General features: G+C 46.1%; 1 protein-coding gene across 12 annotated transcripts in view; it reads right to left on the reverse strand.

Moving 5' to 3' along the window:
* Nucleotides 1-20,333, reverse strand: part of magi2a (membrane associated guanylate kinase, WW and PDZ domain containing 2a) — a 155,307-nt gene that overhangs the window by 92,757 nt on the left and 42,217 nt on the right. For 10 of the 12 annotated variants that reach the window (XM_031858855.1, XM_031858854.1, XM_031858851.1 and 7 more), the window contains exon 2: nt 15,502-15,618. In XM_031858855.1, the coding sequence (XP_031714715.1) occupies nt 15,502-15,618 (117 nt within the window). The other 2 variants (XM_031858858.1, XM_031858857.1) reach the window with 2 other exon arrangements.

A 20,333-nucleotide genomic window follows, 5' to 3' on the forward strand; every position in this document is an offset into this window, starting at 1 on the left:
ACACACACACACACACACACACACACACACACACACACACACACACAGAGAGAGAGAGAGAGAGAGAGAGGCTTGTGCCAGTTACGTTAGATCAGTGCAACATGCTAAATGTACTATAATCACGCGCTCCGAGGCCTAAACAAAAGGCCACACAAGTCAGTAGTGCAGTGACAGTTCATTCAAAGTTTAGTACCTGAGAGTGTCGAATTTAACACGTTAATTCAGATTAATAATACAAAAACATTGCATGTTAAAAAATGAATTGAATGCACTTAATTGAATATATTATGGCCCATCTTTAGGCAAAGTGATAGGCTTAAGTTCAATGAAGAAAAAGGTCTGAATGTACCTATTTGGGAATTTGGGGATTTAAAAATTTAGTTTTCTAACTATGATGAGGTGAGATTACACAGTCTTTTGACCCATTGCTCACATTACAAACATAAGCTTCAACTACATGTTTTAGGACCTAATAACGTCAAAACATGATGGAGCCAGGACACAAACACACATTTACATTCAACACATCATCATTAACGTCGAAACATATTTCATAAAAATGTAACTTGATTTGCAAGCTCTTTCTTTCTGGTTAAAAAGCCGCTTTACTTGATGGATTTTGGATCGGAGTCATAATTTAGAGCGTTGTTTGCCATAATAACCTTCTGCAGTGTGGATAAAGATCACTTCTGTCGTCAGCTATTAAGCATTGCTGGAGAAATTACCATACTACTGTACGTCTACTTCCTCAATTTCAGTCACTTTCTGAAATATGTTGTTTGCCATCAGTGGACCCGTCAGCGGCAGAACAAAGATAAAATAGTTATGCACCGAACAAGCGGAATGAGATTCAGTAAAAGTATCAAATTAAACGTGCTCATTGAATTTCCACAGTTCACAGCAGCAGCTGAAGGAGCGCCACCTAAATGCTCCCGTTTGTGCTAAATGTGTCATCTCCTTCCTCCATTCCTTGTAGATTGATAAGACTCTGCCGCTCCTACTCTTTCTCCTCCTGGCTGACGGCTACTTTGCATTATGAGGCATCATCCACTTCTCATGAATACACAAGTGTTGTTCGCTGGAGACAGTTCTTCGCCAAAAAGGGATTAATCACAGAGTCGCATGCAAAAAAACACAAACAAGAAGAGAAAGAGAGAGCCACCGATGTGCATGAACAAATACAAAAACACAAACGCACACACACACAAACTGGACTCCTCTGGTTTGTCAGAGTGTAGCTCTAATGCTCTCATACATCTTGAGCAGCAGCTTATTGACTCGGAGCCTCTGCGGGGAATCAAGGCGGCGTTTCGTGTCCCTTAACTCAGACGCTATTGGTTTACGCTCAACCGCTGACCTTGAGGGAACCGACCCGGGGCCTCCGGACGCACGAGTGTGTTTCTATCGGGAGCTGCTGTTAAACACATCTGTTTACCAGGTGCAGAGGGGGCGGAGACCGCATATTTGTGTGTGTGTGTGTGTGTGTGTTTGGTCCTCGCAGGACAGGAACACATGTTTGTGTTGCACTTTGCTCACAGAGTCCCTGACGGCTGAGCAGCTCTTTTCATTTGAATCTGACAGTGAGAGACAAGGGGGGGTGGGGATGGGGGGGGTGGGGCTGCATGAAGCAGACAGGAAGCAGATGAAGAGGAGGAAGGAGAACAGTTATCGGTGTGGAGGTATTTAGAGTCATCAAAGCGATGTCCCTTTATGTCGCCGCTCCAACCTTGAGAGTCATTGAGCGATGTCTGGATGCCTCTGAGCAGAATATCCAATGATTGGAGGAAGCAAAACATCGGCAGAGCTCGATCTTCCGTCACCGTTATTAGCCGCTCCACCGCCGCTGATCCTCCCTCTCCTCGAGTGGCTCTCAGCCACAAGCCACACGTGAACCTCAAAGACTCAACTCCGAAACCCTATTCAGCTGGAATGTAGCCTAGTTACACACAACAACAACAACAACAGCCCAGAATATGAGCTGAATGATGGTGCAAGATGAAGAAATGCTTCTCATTACTATCCTCAAAACAAAGAAATTAAAGCTTTTTTTCTTTTCTTTTTTTTGCAGATCTGTCAGCAAACGTTTGCCTGTTCACATATGTTATAATTAGCAGCATCTTCTAGCAGAAAGGAGGTTAATGAGAGCTGGGTCTGTTAATATGTCTGCGCTGCTGTATACACATAACTTCACTTGTAAGATATGTTGGCTCAACTGGAAGAACGAGTGTCTCTCATTCAGGTACACTATGCACAGCAGCACCTCTAACGTTACCAACAGGCTGTGCTTCATCGATAGGTCAGTTTATCGGGACGTCAGACAAAATGATTGGCTCCGGTGGGATTTTATATTTTTCCTTATTTTCAGATATTTGAGAGAAATATAAATCTTCTTGATTAATATCAAACTAGTGATTTAATGTAGCATCACGAGCTACTACTTACATTCACAAAAATTGTATTTTTCCAGTCAAATAATACATGAAACATACACACAAAGTATTCCTTTGTTTTATGTATGGATGCATTGTTTCAGGCATAATAGGAATAACCGATTATGCTAAGCTAACTTTTTAAAATATTTATTGAAATATTATGTCATACATTCCCAGTTTACGCCTTTTTGTTGTGAATTGTCGGGTCAGATGTGCTAACCATATTTCACACATCTTTTCCTCTTCAAACTGAACAAGATAACAGCACCAGCAGCCAGTGGATGCTTTCATGTTAAGAAGAGAAAAATATGCAACGAGAACTTTTCTGTTCTTCTGTTTGCACTCCTGTGTTTAGTATTTCCTATCTGGTCGCTCTCATAGGTCACGGTAAATACACAGTTCATACAAGGTTTCCTTTTCTTAGAAATATTAGAGTGGGCAATGCAGGCAGCTGTGGATGTGGGTTGACAGACAGTTGGCAGAGCTTCTGTGACTTGGCAGGAGAATAGGCCGCATATCAGCGGCCTGTATCAGAGTACGGTGCTCTCGCTGGCACATAAAGCACAGGCTTGACCGACATGTCTGCACAACCCACATAAACCCACACAGACAGGTGAGATGCCCGCTAGAGGTTTCTCTCTGCATGGCCGAGGCGTTGCACTGTTGGAGAGCTCATCTCTCTCGAGCAGACCCCGGGGAGAGGGAGTGGATGGAGGAGTCAGCCGAGAGGTCAGCCACTCTCGGCTGACCTTGTTTCTCTGTCAGAGAGCTCTGCTTCCCGAACGTGAGCCCGAGCATCGAATGCCCGCCGGACCGAGACTGGCACTTTTAAGGTTTTAAGGAGTCGAGTCAAACGGCACGGTGGCACGCGGCCAGAAGGCGCTCCCTGATCGTTTAAGCCTTCCTGCTCAAAGAAAAAAAAAAAAAAACGTCTTCACTGCAAAACAAAAGCCCAGGAGCTCTGCTGCAAAATCACCAAAAAAAACACTAAACGTTCAATCCGTTCGCTCCTGTTCTCAATTAGGAGAGCATGTATTGTTGAGCAGCGAGGGAAGTATGAGTGAATCCGCTCCAGTTTGAGAAGGAAAAGATCTATTTACATGTGTAAGTATCCACCAGGAGAGGTGGAAGCTATAATCCCATTAATCAGCATAATTGGCTCATAATCGTCTCTCATGGAGTCCCTACAGATGCCATCACTCAAGCCTCAAAATTATTGCCAGACATCTTAAACACAGGCCCTGCAGAGAGGATGCAGGTTTCTCCAATGTTACAGTACCGTCTGTCTGTCTGTGGAGGTCAACGCCGATGTGCACATGCAAAAGAAATAAAAAGCACATGTGTTGCAGAGAGTCGGGCTGTTATCCAGTAAACAGGCCATGAGTAAATAACCTGCTGAGATGAACGCTGGCTGCAAACTCTAAACACAAACATCTGCCCACGTCTCCGAAAATACGACTTGGAACGCCAGCCCTCGACAGAATTCAATCACTTTGTGAGTGGAAGTGCATCTGTGTGTTCAGATATATGTGAGCAGGTGGACCAGTTTGACAGAAGACTGTAATGAAAGCAGACATGTACGCCTCTCTCAAAGCGCCACAAGACAACCTCCACAATGCCGAGGAGGAAGTGTAATTAACTGTGAACTCATACCTCATATTCATTGACTACTGTATTTCCTTTATAACAGCCATGTAAAGAAAGAACACACAGGCCTTGATGTCCTTTCCTGTAGCCTCGTGCCGGCTTTGCTGTGGCGAGTATAAACTACGCTTTAGATTCACTAAGTGGCTGTAGAGAATCTAATGAGTCTAAATGCATGCTGGTGTTGCACCATGTTTGCAACATTAGCAGAAATACGCAAGGAGAGACACAAGAATCGATAGCTGATTTGTCAGCCATAGAGATCGGTGATTCCGGGTCATTTCTCAACCCTAGAGCCAGATCCAAAACAGAACCGGCGATCACAAAACACTTCCTGGGTCTGCTCAGCCACACAACTCACTACAATGAAACCCTGAGCGAGTCGGTCTTTGATGCACATGTGTGTGCGTCTGTGAGAACGTTACTGTACGTTTGTCTGGGGATGCGCCGCTCATGTCTAACAAAAGGAAACACTCGCTTGCCCTTTGTTGATCAGTCGAACAATCTCACCTTGAGCAACCAGAGCGTCTTCCTGTGCACTGGAGCGCATTGCAACACAAAAAGCCAACAGCAATTGAGGAGAGGAGAGAGGGAGGAGGAAGCAAGGGAGGGAGGAAAGGGAGAGCCAAATAAAACAGATTTTGTCTTCGGTAAACTGAGAGGTAGAGGTGGGAAATCAGAGGAGAGCCTGGAGTGTTCTGTGGTGAGAGAAAGTGCAGTTTATCAAAACAACCGGCAAAGAAAATATGAAACTGCAGAATTTTATTTTGTGTGTGCAGGACTCAAACACGTTGTGGCGAGTGGTTTTGTGTAATAACATGAATTTTCAACTACTGCCTGTTTTCCTTTTTAATATGGTACAGCGGAGAGATTCTGGGGCGTAGCGGGATGACAGCGAACCACAGCGGAGCAGAGAAAAAGCTGAACAAACAACTACCGAGAGATAATTTAGTGAACGCTGCTCGTTTGGTGATCACTGTTCTCGCTTCGTCCCCGGCAAAGGTGCACTGCAAACCGTGACGTAACCACGAGGTACCCGAGGTGTTGAACGTCACATTAGTGTGGATGCTAGCACCGGGACTCCAAGCCGCAACGCCTGCTAGTGCACCTGGGAAATGTTCCTCTAATCAGAACGTCTTTGGTTTGCGACACCAACATCTTCTGTGAGGAAGGAACTGCAACCGCACAGTACAAGTCTATCAGCAGGGGCGTCGGGATTGAAATATAATGTGCACTTTAACACTTTAGTCAGACAATAATCTAAAATGTAACCCCATCAAAAACTACGCAATATAATTACAATTCAATTCATTAGAAAAGGACAAAAGTGTTACAGTACACGTTTAACCAGCCGCACTGGAGGTGTATTTTACACACCTCTATATGACAATGATTATTAATAATTTCACAATAAAATGTAAAAAGCGAAAAACACACTTGTAAGGTTATATTGAAGAGGTGAAGAGGAGAAACCCAATAACTGTTGACCTCTGATTCTCACACTTTGTTTCCCAATGAGTGAGTGGTACTCCCTGTGACTATGACATGTCATATCAATGGCATGGGCCCTTAACCGGGAAGATTAACAGTGCTCTAATTGGCACAAAAACAGGACTCGCTAGAACATTGACCAAACAGAAAGGACTGAGACAACGTAAAGAAAGTAGTCCAATAGATTGAAAACGTGTATTATCCGTGTGGCGTCGACCTTCCACGTGTTTCCACTCAGAGGTTTGCTTGACCGAGACATTTTGCTGCATTGCACCATGCACTTTAGAATAGAGTACGAGACCTGCTAGTTTTAATCTTTCACAGCCTGCGAGTTTCTTATGAAACGTCCTGAAAGCTGCACCTGCGTCAGCCGAGAGACCCGAGCCTCTACATGGAATAGCTGGCGGCGAGCTTCAATCACTTTACTGCTTAGTGTTGCAGCTGTAGATAAGTGCGTATACTTTCTGCCCTAATATCATTACCTTCCAAATTGAATATGCGCGGTGTCGGGCTTAGTTACGCGGATCGCGGCGAATAATGACACAGACAGTCTGACATTATGATAGCTTTCCCTCATTCACCGGGTCACAGTTTGAGATAGCGTAGCAGCCTCTGCACATTCAATTCCCCGTCTTACTGATGTGGCAAAGATGGAATATTTCATTAGGGGCTTGGATAAACAGAATCAGAGCTCTGATATGCGTGTGTGAGCAGAAGAAGCACTTGTCGTGCTATTACCTAAAGCCACAGAGAGCAGTGGCGGCACAGATTGGATCTCCTGATTGCAGAGACCTCCCAGACTAAATGATTGCTTGAATATTACAGAGACATGATTAGGGGGGGGGGGAAATCAGCCCCCGGCTGCAGGACGTTTTCATGTTCCTATGAAAGTTATTTCACAACCCTTTGGGCATCGCGGTCGACCCGAGTGCACAGCCTAAGGCCTTTACACACCGGGGGTCAACTATTGAACCAGAGCAGCGTCTGGCAGGCTGATTTATTGAGTTTCCTTTTAGCCAAATGCTCTGAGTGAACTTGACATCCTTCTGGTAAACAGTTACGCAATGCACTCTGTATGTCTGTGGCTCTTATTGTGAAAGGTTATGACAGAAGGAGTGGATCTGGTAGAAAGGAGTAATGAAGTTTGCTGTCTTGGTTCTGTGTTGTCGTCGTTCAACAACGTGCTCAGAAAAATCGACCTCGCTCCAAAGAAACTAAATACATCATCATTGTAATTCGTGCAATCTTAACCTCAAACGTGAACAAAAAATCTGCAGTGAATTTGTTTTTGTGTCTCCTTAACTCTCTTTCGCCCTGTTTCCTCTCTCCTTCCTCAGTCCCTTCGTCTTCACTGGCTTTAGCATCCGAGAGGAGCCAATTACTCATTCAGCCCCAGTAATTAACACGAGAGATGGCGAAGCCTAATTCTGCTAAGACTGGAGAATTGTGACAGTGAAACTGTCTCTAATGAGACGGACCCTTTGGGATTCTCCTCTCTCGTCTCCGGCCTCGCACAAAGTCTCCGCGATGGATGCTGCTCATCGCTGCCACTGAAACGGTGTCCTCTTGGAGCCTCTTGTGCATATGTCAAAAACTAAAAAAATGTAAGAGTTTAAATAATGTTAGTTGTGTGGCAATATATGTGTTCATGTTTCTACATTCAGATTTATTTAAGAGAAATATGTTTTGTGTGTTTATTCATTCAAAGTTGATGAAAACACGCTCTATTGCAGAGTTCAAAGATCTAAATACTGAGAGACAGCACACTGAGCTGCACCTGACAGAAGTAATTCCACAGATTGATGAATAATAATCAAGTTATTCTCCTCTCCATTATGACCTGGATACAAGATAACGTGATTAAGATGTTTACATGACCGTCACTGTAATCAGAGTACTGCCTCCCTCTGGTCATCATCTGATAATTAGAGCACGTTTTAATTCAGAGGAATAGTTTTCCCGGCTGTGTGTTCGTAGAGGCAGAGGTCTGGTTCACGCTCGGCCAAAGAAACGCCCTTTTTTTGGCCACAGAGGCTCTTCGCATGAATATTAAGGCCGTGGGTTGTGCGTGTCCCCGAGCTGCTCCGTGGACCAAATCAAACACACCTCCGTGTCCTCAGCGCACAGGCTGACAGACGAGACACCTCAAATGTCACACGAGATCAATAATTACTCTTTGTAGGAGTATGACCTGAGAAACCATGGAGACATTCATATTGGTAAAAACCCACTAAGAGCCTATAAAGCTGACGCTGTCACTTCATTGACCGATTGAGAAACTCCTGGCTCTAATAGCGATTGCCCAATCATAGCTTAACAGCCATACCTAGGCATGTTAGGCCTGTGAAGCTCTGAATGTCTCCGTGTATTAAAATGAGGCGGTAGTAACAGCGACAATCAGTGTTTAGGGGCATTAAAAGGTGGTGGTGGGTTTTTTTTTAGGGGCGGGGCTTAGTTGTCAATTCTGTCAAACTGACATCAACTTGCTCTTTTATTTTATATTAAACAAACTTATGATAAAACAATTATTAATTATCATTTCACTGTTTGTTAAAAGTAAAAAATAACTATTTAACTAAAGTTGAATCTATTTTCAATGTACTGATTACGGTTATTATGAACTATGACCACAACAAGACATGCTGCTCAGTGCAGAAGTTTCTTCATCATTCATTGTAACACACATATTACACATAACACACAGTGGCAGCACCGAGCATTCAGCAGGCCTCCCGAATCATCGGTCACAATGCACCAGGACTTTCGGGCTGTTCCTGATAAAAACCCTGAATTGTAATCTCTGCTGTGTCATTGTTTAAAACGGGAGTTAAGGCTGAGTTTAAAATGATGGCCCAAGGTTTGCAGTTCCATTTACCTCTTCAGAGATAAGGCTCGCTGGTGAACTATATGCTTTGAGCACTGCACTGCACCCTGCTGTCCTGCCAAAATGGATACCCAGCATTTCGAGGTGAAAAAACACACTTCTTGATTTTTTAATGCTGGGTTCCTACAATACTGTAAGAAGACTTAATGAAAGGGATTCCTCTACCTGCTGGGTCAAGGAGTTTTTTTCAACAGTGGGTGAAAAAGCCGGCGGCAAGAACTGCAAATATGGTCACCTCCGTTCATTGGTTGCAAAAAAGCCAACCGCGACCGCCGTAATCCAAGATGGCGACGGCCAAATCGCCAAACTCAAGGCTTCAAAACTGTAGTTGGCAAATGAATGGGTATTATGTTGTATCTATTATATAGTCCCAAGGCCCATTTATTGAGTTGATAGTGAAAAATGTGCAGCTGAGGTGGTTGGATTTTTCCCATTGAAACCTAATAAATTAAACATTTTATCAATCGCACGCGGCTCAATATGTGATTTGTAAGACACGCTGCACACAGACAGACGATGTCCCAAAGAGATCCTCTGATCAACAGAGCTGAATTTCACAGAACGTCTTCTTCTTGGCGCGCAGGGCTTTGTGGTGGAAGTCAGCAGCGTGTGAGTAAGACATACTTAGACTACTCCTTGTGGACACAATTAAGCTATCTAGGTCCACTCTCTTACCCACCGTTTTGATTATCTCCAGCTTAAAGGAGCTGTCGTTTTCTATCACTACCACCTCAATGGATGTATTTCTGGAAAAATCCGGAGGGCTGTCGCGTGTCATGGGAGCGAGGACGTGCGGTGGAACCGAGCTCCATTAAGATCCCGACGCAGAGCCGCCGATGCCTCAGCTCGGATTCAAACACGATGAATAAGTCACAGTAAGTGGCTCCAGTCGGCTTCAGGTTGCAAATGTGTTTGAATAGAAAAAAAAAAAAAAAAAGGTTTGTTGATTAAATATTACATCCTCTCTCTCTCTCATTCCCCCACAAGACATCAGATCATAATAGCGAAGATGACACAGGACGTTCCCACGACAGCAGCGTGGTGAGGTGTGATGGACCTGATGGACGTGTCTATCCGACACCATTACTGGACAGACAAGGGTAGAGGATGGCCGGAGTTTGGAGGGGAGGGGGCGTATTTGTGCGATGAAGGCCAATTAGGGAACAAATTTCACACTTCTTCTCTGTCATGTCTGTAGGGTGCATCTGCCGACGAGCATCCAGCATCGTGTCACACTCACCACCCGGCACATCCACACCTGTGTCCCGCATTGTCAGTCAACCCCTTCCGAACCCTCCCTCACCTCCAACACACACACACACACACACACACACACACCTCTCCGTTTCGCCTCCTCACTCAAAGCCAGGATGAGTGACGGCAGATTGCTTGTCACATTTCTTAAAAAAGTCAGGGATCATATGGATCGTTTTTATTTATTCCGAGCTCATGAGTTCGAGGAATTCCTCCGTCAGGCGTGGGTTCAAATCCCACTAACCCCGACAAGCAGTACCTGGCGTCTGCACTGCTCCGTGTTTCTACACCCGTGTGGCCTGCAGTCTCCATTTGCAGAAAGTGGAGAAGAATTAGGCAGACGGAGAAAGAGAGGGGAGAGGAAGAGGAGAGGTACGGAAGGGAAGGGGAGGAAAAGAAAGTGGGCTGAGAGTTTGAGAGGAGTCGAGCCTTTGACGCAGGCGGGGGGTGGAAACAGTTGCCATGGAAACCCCACCCGTCCTCCAATGAGTCGATGAGTAAGTGAGGGGAGATAAAAGGGAACAGGGAGTAAAAGGAGGGATGACAGAGAGTGAGCTTTTGACTAAAGGTATTTGTCTGATCTGCCTAACCTTTGTCAGAAGGAGATCCATTAATACACATGCAAAACAAACACCAGGTGTGATTGTTTCTCACTCAACACACACACACACACATCAACCTCCAATTCACCTCAAATCCTCTATCTTGAAAGCCTCAATCTGCTCCTCATTCCTCACCACGCCGGGGCCTCAGAGCTCCGCAGTGAGGCCCCCTACTGTCTGGGAGACTCACACTTCTGGCGATTATTAGGTTCCTCACAGAGATGCTAAATAATGAATGAAGGGGCACCAGGGGGGCTGTTAGTCTTTTTATTATCCTGATTATTACGGTCATCCATCAGACGTCCGGCTATTAAACAGGACCGCAGACATGTGACAAATTGAGGGAAGAGAACATAGGGGGCCACTCACAGGGACCTGGCAGATAGCATCATGTAGAGTTCAGCTTTCAATCGCGCTCTTACGGGTTAGGCGTTGTTTGTAACATATGCACGCACCAAACAGGTTGGAAGCCAAAAAAAAAAGATAATGAAAGGACGAAGCCAAGATGGACAGTGCAGCAGAGCGGCAGGAGAGAAAGCTGAGATGAGCATTTCCTGCTATGCCGCGACGATCAAACCAACAACTGTGGATAGACAGATGGACTCGCAGTGCATCTCTGTCTCTCTCTCATTAAGCGAACGCCATCGGGATTGCGCGCGGTCGCCTCAGCCATTAACACAAACTCAATGTCCCCGCGGGCATCAAACTCCCCATTAACTCACAGTCTACAGCACCACTTCCTGCTATCCAGGCATATGTTGTTTACGCATGCATGTAAAGGCTAAAGCACACAAACGCATGCATAAACCTGAGGACTGACAGGAAGGGCAATTCAACCAACGCGGTGAAATAAGCTTTAAAGACAGATGTGGGAACATCCAATCACACCCGTCATAAACTTTAAGCTTCCATTAGCGGGATGTTCACCGGGATGTTCCGTTTAAGGCTCCCTCTTCTGCTATGGAGCCACTCTGTGCTTTCTCTACATGCTAGCCCAGCTATTGTCAGTGGAGCCGGCATTCCTACAAGCATCATGGCAGTAAACTAGAACACGGTGCATGCCAAGGACACTGCTCTTTTGTTCCGTTGTCCAATCCATACGTTTCACACCCGAATAAAACGGCAAAAAGCAAATGACGTGCACTACGTGGCAGATAAGGACTTGTTTCAGACACAGCAATAGTCTGAGGCCGTTTAGAGACGGTTAAGAGAAAGGGGGAAGTGAGAGAACTGACGCAGCATCTCGTCACCTTCCTACCTGCAGCTGACCTCCTAATCATCGGCTCTATTACTGCCAGACCGTCAGAGACAGTCACCGCTCTTCACTGAGTGCTTTAAGGCGCTGAAAGGCAGAGCTCAGAACAACATGAACACGTGTGTGTGTTAAGAAATCAAGAGGAAGAGGAGGGGCAACCAAGAGGAACGCAAGAAACAAAGCTAATGAGCACATGAGCAACCTAGTAATGAGTTATATATATTTCTTTTATCACATATTAAGAGGCACGGCGCTTATTTATATTTGATTCTGTATTTGGGGGGAAACATGTGAGACACTTGTGTTTTTAATCTTTCAGTTGATGTGCCCGGCCTTTAAGTTATTTACTCTAAAAGTCTTTACACTAAATGCACGCACGCCGAGTCAAACGCTGGGAAATTAGTTCAAATACTTTAAAAAGTGTTTAAAATGTTTTTCCCCCGGGCTCGGCTCTGGAGGCTTCAAATGAAAAGCGCACACACCGTCTATAAACTTGTGTGCGTGTGTGTGTGAGAGAGAAATCTATATATTTCATTGCCGTGTTTTGCAGTTCAATTCTCCCTAAATAATTCACCCGCTCTCGATCGGTGTAGCCCACTTAGGCGTCTCGACTAGTCCACACGCACGGCCTCCTCTCCGCTCTCTCTATGTGTGGATTACCAGACGATAGGCCTGATTTCACATGGGCTCAGGCTATTAACGCTTTGACCTTGGATTTCAACCAGGCAATTTGTCTAAAAGCCGGCACCGCCTCAGATGCCCCGGCCGACTCCGTCCACGATTGGTATGGGTGGCAGCAGCTCTCCCGCCGTCTGCCCGTCAGCCGTCTCATCTCCACCACTCAGGGGTTAAGCTTAAATTTCTTTGATGAACTACTTCAGATCTTTCACATAGAGTTCTCTTTTCTCCCTCGCCCCTTAGTCTCACTTAGATGTATCGCTTGTCATAGAGCTCACGAGGCATCCGTGTGTCTTTATGTTCCTCAATTTGTTCCCTCTATTCTCCTACTTGGTGAAAAAGACAATCTCTCTAGATTGTTTGTCCACATATGGCCCTTTAAATGTCCTATTTACAGCTGGTATTCATTTGTTCTATACCTGGATAATCACACCTGATCGGAGGTAGGCGATACCGCTGACAGACTGCTATTACACTTGTCCAATCACAATGCCAGCCTGATCACATTCAAATGAGGTCTGGCTGCAGTTAAACAAACATGAATGTTGTACATAAGTTGTATCCGCCTCAAGACTTGTGTTTGACCAATGAGAGTTATTCAGTGCAGCAAACTGCCTGCATAGTTCCTGAGTCAATACAAAGTACACCTGCAGCAAAAGGACTTTTTGTTTTAAAAAATATATTTAAATGATTTTGTTTTTTTGCAGCAATCTGTACACAACGATGTTTCCTTAAAGGTGCAGTGTATGTGGCGGCATCTAGCAGTGAGGTTGCCGATTGCAACTAACTAACGTGGAAACATGAACATGCAAATGGCCCTATCCAGAGACAGTGTTAAGTTTGTCCATTCTGGGCTACTGTAGAAATAGTGTGGCTGCTCTCTATATATATATATATATAAACGGCTCATTCTAAGGTAACGAAACACGAGTCTTATGTCTCGATTATGATGTGTAGGCCAGGAAAAGGCCATTAAATCTGAAATGATATTTTGACACACATTTCACCTTTAACGAACATTGAACCTTCTGTGATTTGAAAATTGCAATTTCCATAACATTTTGATTAACTGCGCAGCCCGAGACAGCATATATTAAAAGGAGGAAAGGTGATGAAACAACACTGGAAGACAAACGTGCATGTGTTGAGCGCCAAACAGGGATCCGTCCATCAGGCCTCTCTTCCTGTCAGCAGCAATGAGGCCCGTTGTTGAAGCTTCATAAATGCATCGGTTAACCTCCTTCTCTGTGCAACAGTTTATCTGCAGTCCATTTACTCATGTGGCTCTCACAGGCTGTGTCACATCACCATACCTCCCCCCCCCCTCTCCCCCTCTATTTGTTCTCCCATTTGTTCTCCCTCTTTACTCTTCACCCCTTTCTCTATCTCCAATGCCTCACCCGCAGCAGCTCTGTGACTGGTTATCAGAGAAAATTACGCTTCTGTTGCAAACAAATAAGCGCCCCACCCCCCCTCAGTTTCTCCTGTTGTATTCTGGTCAGAGAGGGAGGTGGAAATGTGGCTCCAGTGAATTCGCCGTGCTCCTGGCCTTGAAGAATGCACCTCCATTAAGGATTCAGGGGACAGTTAGCAAACAGACAGCTGGGCCTAATGGCACGACTGGGCTAATGCGGAGCTAACACTCGCTACACACAGATAAGAGCGTGTACACACACACACACACACACACACACACACACACGCAAACAGACACTCTTAATATCACAGCCTATTGACTGATGGCGATGAGCACATGTTCAGCAAACATGGCAAACAGCAATCGCAAGAATATGGATTAAACATCAGCAGGTCTAAGCTCATATAATCACCGGGGGGCTTAATAAGACTGATAAAGGCCACACACACACACACACACACGCACACACAGAAGACCCACGTAGGAATGGAGTTTGGAATGCTTTCCTGAACAAAGCCCTCCAAATCGTATCTTTGATTGTCTACACAACTGGGCTGCTCGACTGTGTGATGCGGTTAATGCGGCTAATTGGAGACAGAGAGCTGCAGTCGACGCTTGATTCTCAAGAATCGAACTTCCAGACAAGACCGATTCCAGCTAAACCAACACCCCAGCAGCTGATTGATTACCAACACGGACAGGACGACGGGACTGTTGGGCCCGGAGCCAATGGCAGCGAGGGAAAGAGGGCGTCTCATCCCTCACTCGTCTCACACTTTATCCAATGCATACTGTACTCTCTTAATAATTAGAATGATTCGGGTTAATGAGAGGCAACAAGCATGGTCAGATGGACCTGTTAGGGAGAGGCTATTGACCATTTGCGAAGCCAAGCTTAGCAGTCAAGCTGTCAGTGTTAGTATGGAGCCCACACCGTCACTAACCGCACTCTCTGGCATAAATATTATATTAAGAAGTGATTTCATAGAGAAGCAGACAGAAAGGCCTAAAGTATATGTTTTAAGGATGTATCCAGGATGTCAAACTAGTTCAGCAGTGAAAACAGGTTAAACAGATAAAGATGGAAGCTAAAGCTACGGATCACAGAGTAAAAGGTAAAAGTGAACCACCACATCACCTGGGGATCCAGACAGAAAACACTGAAACTAAGCAACGACACTTTTCCTGGAAAGCCGAGTACTTCTTTATTCGCCGTTACAATCATTAAAAAGCAACACCAGCATGTGTAGATTCAGTATACAATCAGTAGCTAGCGTAGCATACAGGTGCTAATGTTAGATAAGGATGTGCTACTCTGCTAATGTTAGCTCCACAGGTTTTTACACAGACACTTGTATCTCTTTCAAAGCTCACCAGAGTATCACTATTACACAATGTTTTACGTTTCCAAAGCCACAAAAGCAGTCTACGGAGCACTGTTGATAGTTCTCAGACCCTGATCGCAACTGGATGATGCTACACTATGATTGGCCAGTCTGCGTTTGAGAGGCGGTATTTAGTGAAGGGTCAATGGTCCCCCATGCCTGCTGCCAACTCAGCTCAACTCAACTTGCCCTTTTTGTGTCTAGTAGTGGCAGTGTGTTTTTTTTTGGTACCACCTCGGTCGAGGTTGCAAGCGAGCCGAGCCGATACTAGAAGATAGAACAGAAACACTGCAGACCATCCTGCAGCAACAACAAACCTACAGCTATGGACCATGGTAGCAAATCATCTACTGAAACAAAACTAGATTTTGACACAGGAGCCTCAAGAGGGCCAGAGTGCTTCCCTCAAGGAGGCGAGAAGGGAGTGAAGGTAGGTAGGTTGAGGAAAAGGTAACTCACAGGGGACAGTGCGGAGGTAGAGGTTGTCCCGGATGATCTGCTGCAGCTCGTGGTCCACCGAGCCTTTCTGAAAGCGCAGGTTGAGGTAGTGGCGCAGGTCCTTGTCTATCACGCCCCCTGGAGGAACACAAGGGACAGGAGTCAGTAATCAGAATCACACCTCCCCCTCTTCAAATCAATCACTCTGACATTTTCCTCCTGTCGAAAGAAGAGGAATGGTGTGAGGCGAAATAACCTACTCAGCCCTTGATCAGAAACGGGGACAGCTGGACGTGTTTGTGAATTACCCAGAAATAAATGGCTGGACTCACTCGGGTTTTCTGTGTTGTTTCCAAACCTCGACAGCGAGCAGAGGAAGCTGAAAACACTGGGGCGACAAATGACCCAGAAATCACTGAAAAACCACAGCAAACTATTTGAATCCGCTAAATCCCCACAAACAAACACGGCCGACACTAATGAACGGTCTCCCATCCATCATCTGCACACGGATTGGTGGAGTGCGGAGAAATGTCTACATATAAATCATCCGCGGACTCCCCCGGGGGCTATTTTTTACTTCCATTCTCCTCTCCCTCACCTGAGTCCTTCCCCCTCCCTCTCCATCTCTTTCAGCACTCCCAGTCCTGTGGACGGACTTCCACTTTAAACCAGTCAATCTCGCTGGCTCAGCAGGACAGAAGATGAAAAAAAAGTGGTGGAAGGGACAACAGAGAAATGGATGTAGGAGAGATGGAAGGCAAGGGCAAATCCCACGGGGGAGTAAAAAGGGGGAGAAAGCTACAGCAAGCATCAACACCACCCCCCCTTACCCAACAAATACTCCATCTGTCTCCTCCGCCTCACACTCATACAATCACATATCAAATGGAGGCAGGACGGGACGGATGAGCAGAGGGAGGGGGGGGCTCTACTGGCGTTACTTAAGTAACCTCATGGTGCCGCTTTAACCAACACACTCGTCCTTCTCGCTTCTCCTCCGCATAGAAGGGAAGAAGCAGAGAGACAGACGGAGAGGGCGCACATGCTGAGAAGACATTCGGCTAACCTTCAACATCCTCTTTAAAGCGGCAACTTGGCACGGTGCCACGTAGCATTTAGCCCCCCCCACACTTATCTTTTTCCCTCCGTGATCCTGAGGCAGTGACATCCGAGCATGATACGCTGGAGAGCATACATGTAACACACACACACATACACACACACACACACACACACGTGCAGACAGACGCATCTCAACAGAGATGGACTGTGAAAGCGCTCAGACAGAAGGTGGAGGAAATTAAGAGGAAATACAACAGAGATGCACATTTGAATTTGGAAGTTTTCCATCATATTGGGGAATTTTTCTGGTTCTTCTGTCGTGTGAAATGCACACACACACACACACACACACACACACACACACACACACACACACACACACACACATCATGCCTTAATCCATCAGAGCTGAACTAATTCCCGGGGCGCTGCATTATAATCATGCAAACCTGAATTACAGTGGCCGGCTCTGTCTGTGTCTCTGTCAGAGACGTGGAGCAGCCAACTTCACATTTGCATGAGAGAAGAAGCCAATGAATCTGCATACTGAAAAGGTGAGCAGACTCAGAATCACACGCACACACACACACACACAGACAGACAGACACACACACACATATTAACACACTAAATGGCACCTCTTGTGCGGACAGCGGTTGAGCAGCCAGTACAGTGTCAGATCCCTCTTTCCACAGGTTTTTGTGATGCAAAATAATCTCCGCTGCAGGAAATCTTGCGCTGGATCTTTCCTCGTTGGTGCCCCCCCCCCCCCCCCCACTCTCCTCTCCGAGTACCGTCCTGTCCCTCGGAGTCCCCCAACTCTGTCTCTGTCTGCCCCAAATCTAGCCACTGCCAGCCAGCCAGCCAGCCAGCCCAGGGAAAAAAAAGCGATTCACCTCTCTCTGCACTCCGCCGTGTGGAGAGATGAAACGGGAGAGAGCGGATGAACGAGTGACTGAGGAGACACCGAGGCAGAGAGAGAGTGTGTGTGCGAGAGAGAGAAAGAGAGAGAGAGAGAGAGAGAGAGAGAGAGAGAGAGAGGGAGAGCGGGAAAGAGGAGAAGTGTGTGTGTGTGTGTTGCTGCGAGTGAGGGAGAGCGACCGTTGAAGCGCGGCTCCGGCGGTGGGGACCAATCTCACCGAGATCCCTTTTTTCCCCTCTCTCGGATCCCTCCAGGTTCTCAGGTCCTACGATGCCCCCCATCTGCAGCGCCCGGCACTGCATCTGTTTTAAGTGCCTCTCCCAGATTAAAAGTCATCCCCCCCTGCCCCATCACACGCCCCCCCCCCCCCCCTCCTCCTCGGTTTATTGCATCCACATGACCTGGATCTGACCTTCCTCCACTGTCAACAACCACACGGTGAAACTAAACACTGCGTTTCAGTGAAACACAGCGCTGTCTCACTCCAGAGGAACAGAATTCCTCCTAATTAGGTTGCTGTTTGTTTAGAAATAGTGACTTTCTGGTGACGCTTCTCTGTCACAAATTCCGGCCATTCTGGTGATGCAATCTCTCCATTTCTTCTCTTCTCCTGTTCCTTGACATATATTTATTTTCTTTATTTATGTGGTTGTACAGATGTTTGCAAGTCCAAACACACAGCCCATTTTTTCCAAGCTACGACATCGCAATGGAACCGAGAATATGTGAGATTCTATGGGTGTTACATCAGGATTTAACGCTATAAAAGCAGACTTTTGTCATCGACTTAAGATGTGTCCTTTGAGAAGTTGCGAATCTCCCGTTTCCAACACATCCCAAAGTTGCTCTGTCAGAAGACAGCAACCAGTCACGACTATGCCTACATGCCTAAATGCATTGAGTTGCTGCCACGTGATTGGCCGATTAGATATTTGTGTTAATGAGCAATCGAACAGCTGTACCTAATAAAGTGGCCAGTAGTGCTGCTTATTTACCTTCACACAGACCAACAGAGGACAGCAGCTCACTCTCACGCTGAAGAAGCACATTTTGTTTTCTTTGATGAATAACTTGAACCAAACCTTTTCATTTATTACCAAAAACCATCGAAGCCCCCACGCGTGAATAAATACATTTTAATCAAAGTATAGGGCTAAGTTGGATTTTATTTAAAGTATATAACATGCAAATGAAAAACATGAGTTCAACTTTCCCCAAACTGCCAAAGTTCTTAGACACAAGACGTTGCTGCTATATTGGCTGCTCCTTCATATTTTGGGTTTCACTGACATTTTTGACTGACGAGCAGCACCAGTTTGGCTTCTCCTCCCCGTCACTGGCACTTTAACTGTCTGAATAAATCTCACAGAGTCTTCATAGCCTCACAAGCATCAGAGCACTCTTTGTTTAGTCGTTGGTCCCGAATAAATCAGAACTTCCACCATCAGAGTGTAAGTACCTCTCCCACTCTCTGAGCAGCAGTTAGAAAACACAGCAGGGAACTGCAGCTCTCCACTCAATAGGGACCAATGTTTGGTAATGTATCCAGAAACAGATGCGTTTGTGTGTGCACATACATCAGCGCAAGAGTCCAACCCCGGCACGAGGAAAGCACTGGTCTGGAGTCAGCGAGGCGTATAAGGTCACCTAAACAAATGGGACGCTAGCGCTCGTTTCTCTCTCGAGGTTGCTCCTCGTCAGTTCTCGCAGCTATCGGGACGACCACTGAGGGTTGACAGAGCTTCAGGAAAGTCCACTCGCCGGTGCATGAGCCAATCAGCGGAACATGACGACAATCCGAATGGTGTGAACAATTCGTGCACTTATTCCCACTCGTCCTCGCATGTTTAGAGCCAATATAACGGGTTTCCGGAACAGATGGCTGGATGAGAATCATTGTTGCTATGTAGAGCAGGAGCATCCAACATCTAAGCTTAGCAGGTGTCATGTAATTCCCCTGGGAGGCCGGGAGGGAGGGAGGGAGAGCGAGAGAAAGAGCAGCCTGTGGAGAGTCACAAAAAACTAAAAAACAAGCGAGCAGCTGGTTCCACGGAGGGATGGAGGTGCTGCTCTGCCTCAAACTAGCGGAGCGACTCCTCCTGTGAGCCGAGATGGAGCAGCACTCAACGTTGCAGGCATGGCGGTTCCTTAACGCACGGCCTTTTGTTCCTCCTATTCATTTGCCTCTGTCAATGTAAATTATGTGTGCATGCGTGGTGAATTATGCATGGTGTATCGACTTTCTGTTCGCAGATACTACTGCCACGAGTACTGCAAGTGCTGAGCGCTGAGAGTCCTACCGAGACTGAAAACGTGAGGTCAACACTATTTGAATTCATAAAACAAATGCTGCAAATTGCTACTTCTCAATTTATGGATTCGGCACAGGCATATAAAAACACACCGAGTACCAAACACAGGACTTTCAGCATAGAGAGACTTCGGTCAGAACACTTCCTACTCCAGCGTGGAGGGTGAGCCGACATCAGAGCCACGGAGACAATATTTATCACACCCTGCTCTGAGGGCCCCCAGCGGCAGTCACACATGTAGGCTAGCATCATCACGCTGTGCGTACGTGTGTGTGTGTGTGTGTGTGTTTGTGCATTTAAGTCAGAGGGACCGCCAGCAGACAGCTGTTTGGGTAATCAGACTAATTAAATGATCAGGATGGGCTTAAAACCTCGCCAGTTCCACCACACACACACACACACACACACACAGTGCTCTGTTGATTAGTCCTCAACGAATGAGTAGGATGCCAACAACTCTGTGGTGAAAGTGCTGGAATCCATAAAAACCAACTGGCTTTCAGATGGACACACACACACACACACACACACACACACACACACACACACACACA

Source organism: Anarrhichthys ocellatus, unplaced genomic scaffold (genome assembly GCF_004355925.1).
Source record: "Anarrhichthys ocellatus isolate YVR2014 unplaced genomic scaffold, GSC_Weel_1.0 scaffold21, whole genome shotgun sequence".
Lineage (NCBI taxonomy): Eukaryota > Metazoa > Chordata > Actinopteri > Perciformes > Anarhichadidae > Anarrhichthys > Anarrhichthys ocellatus.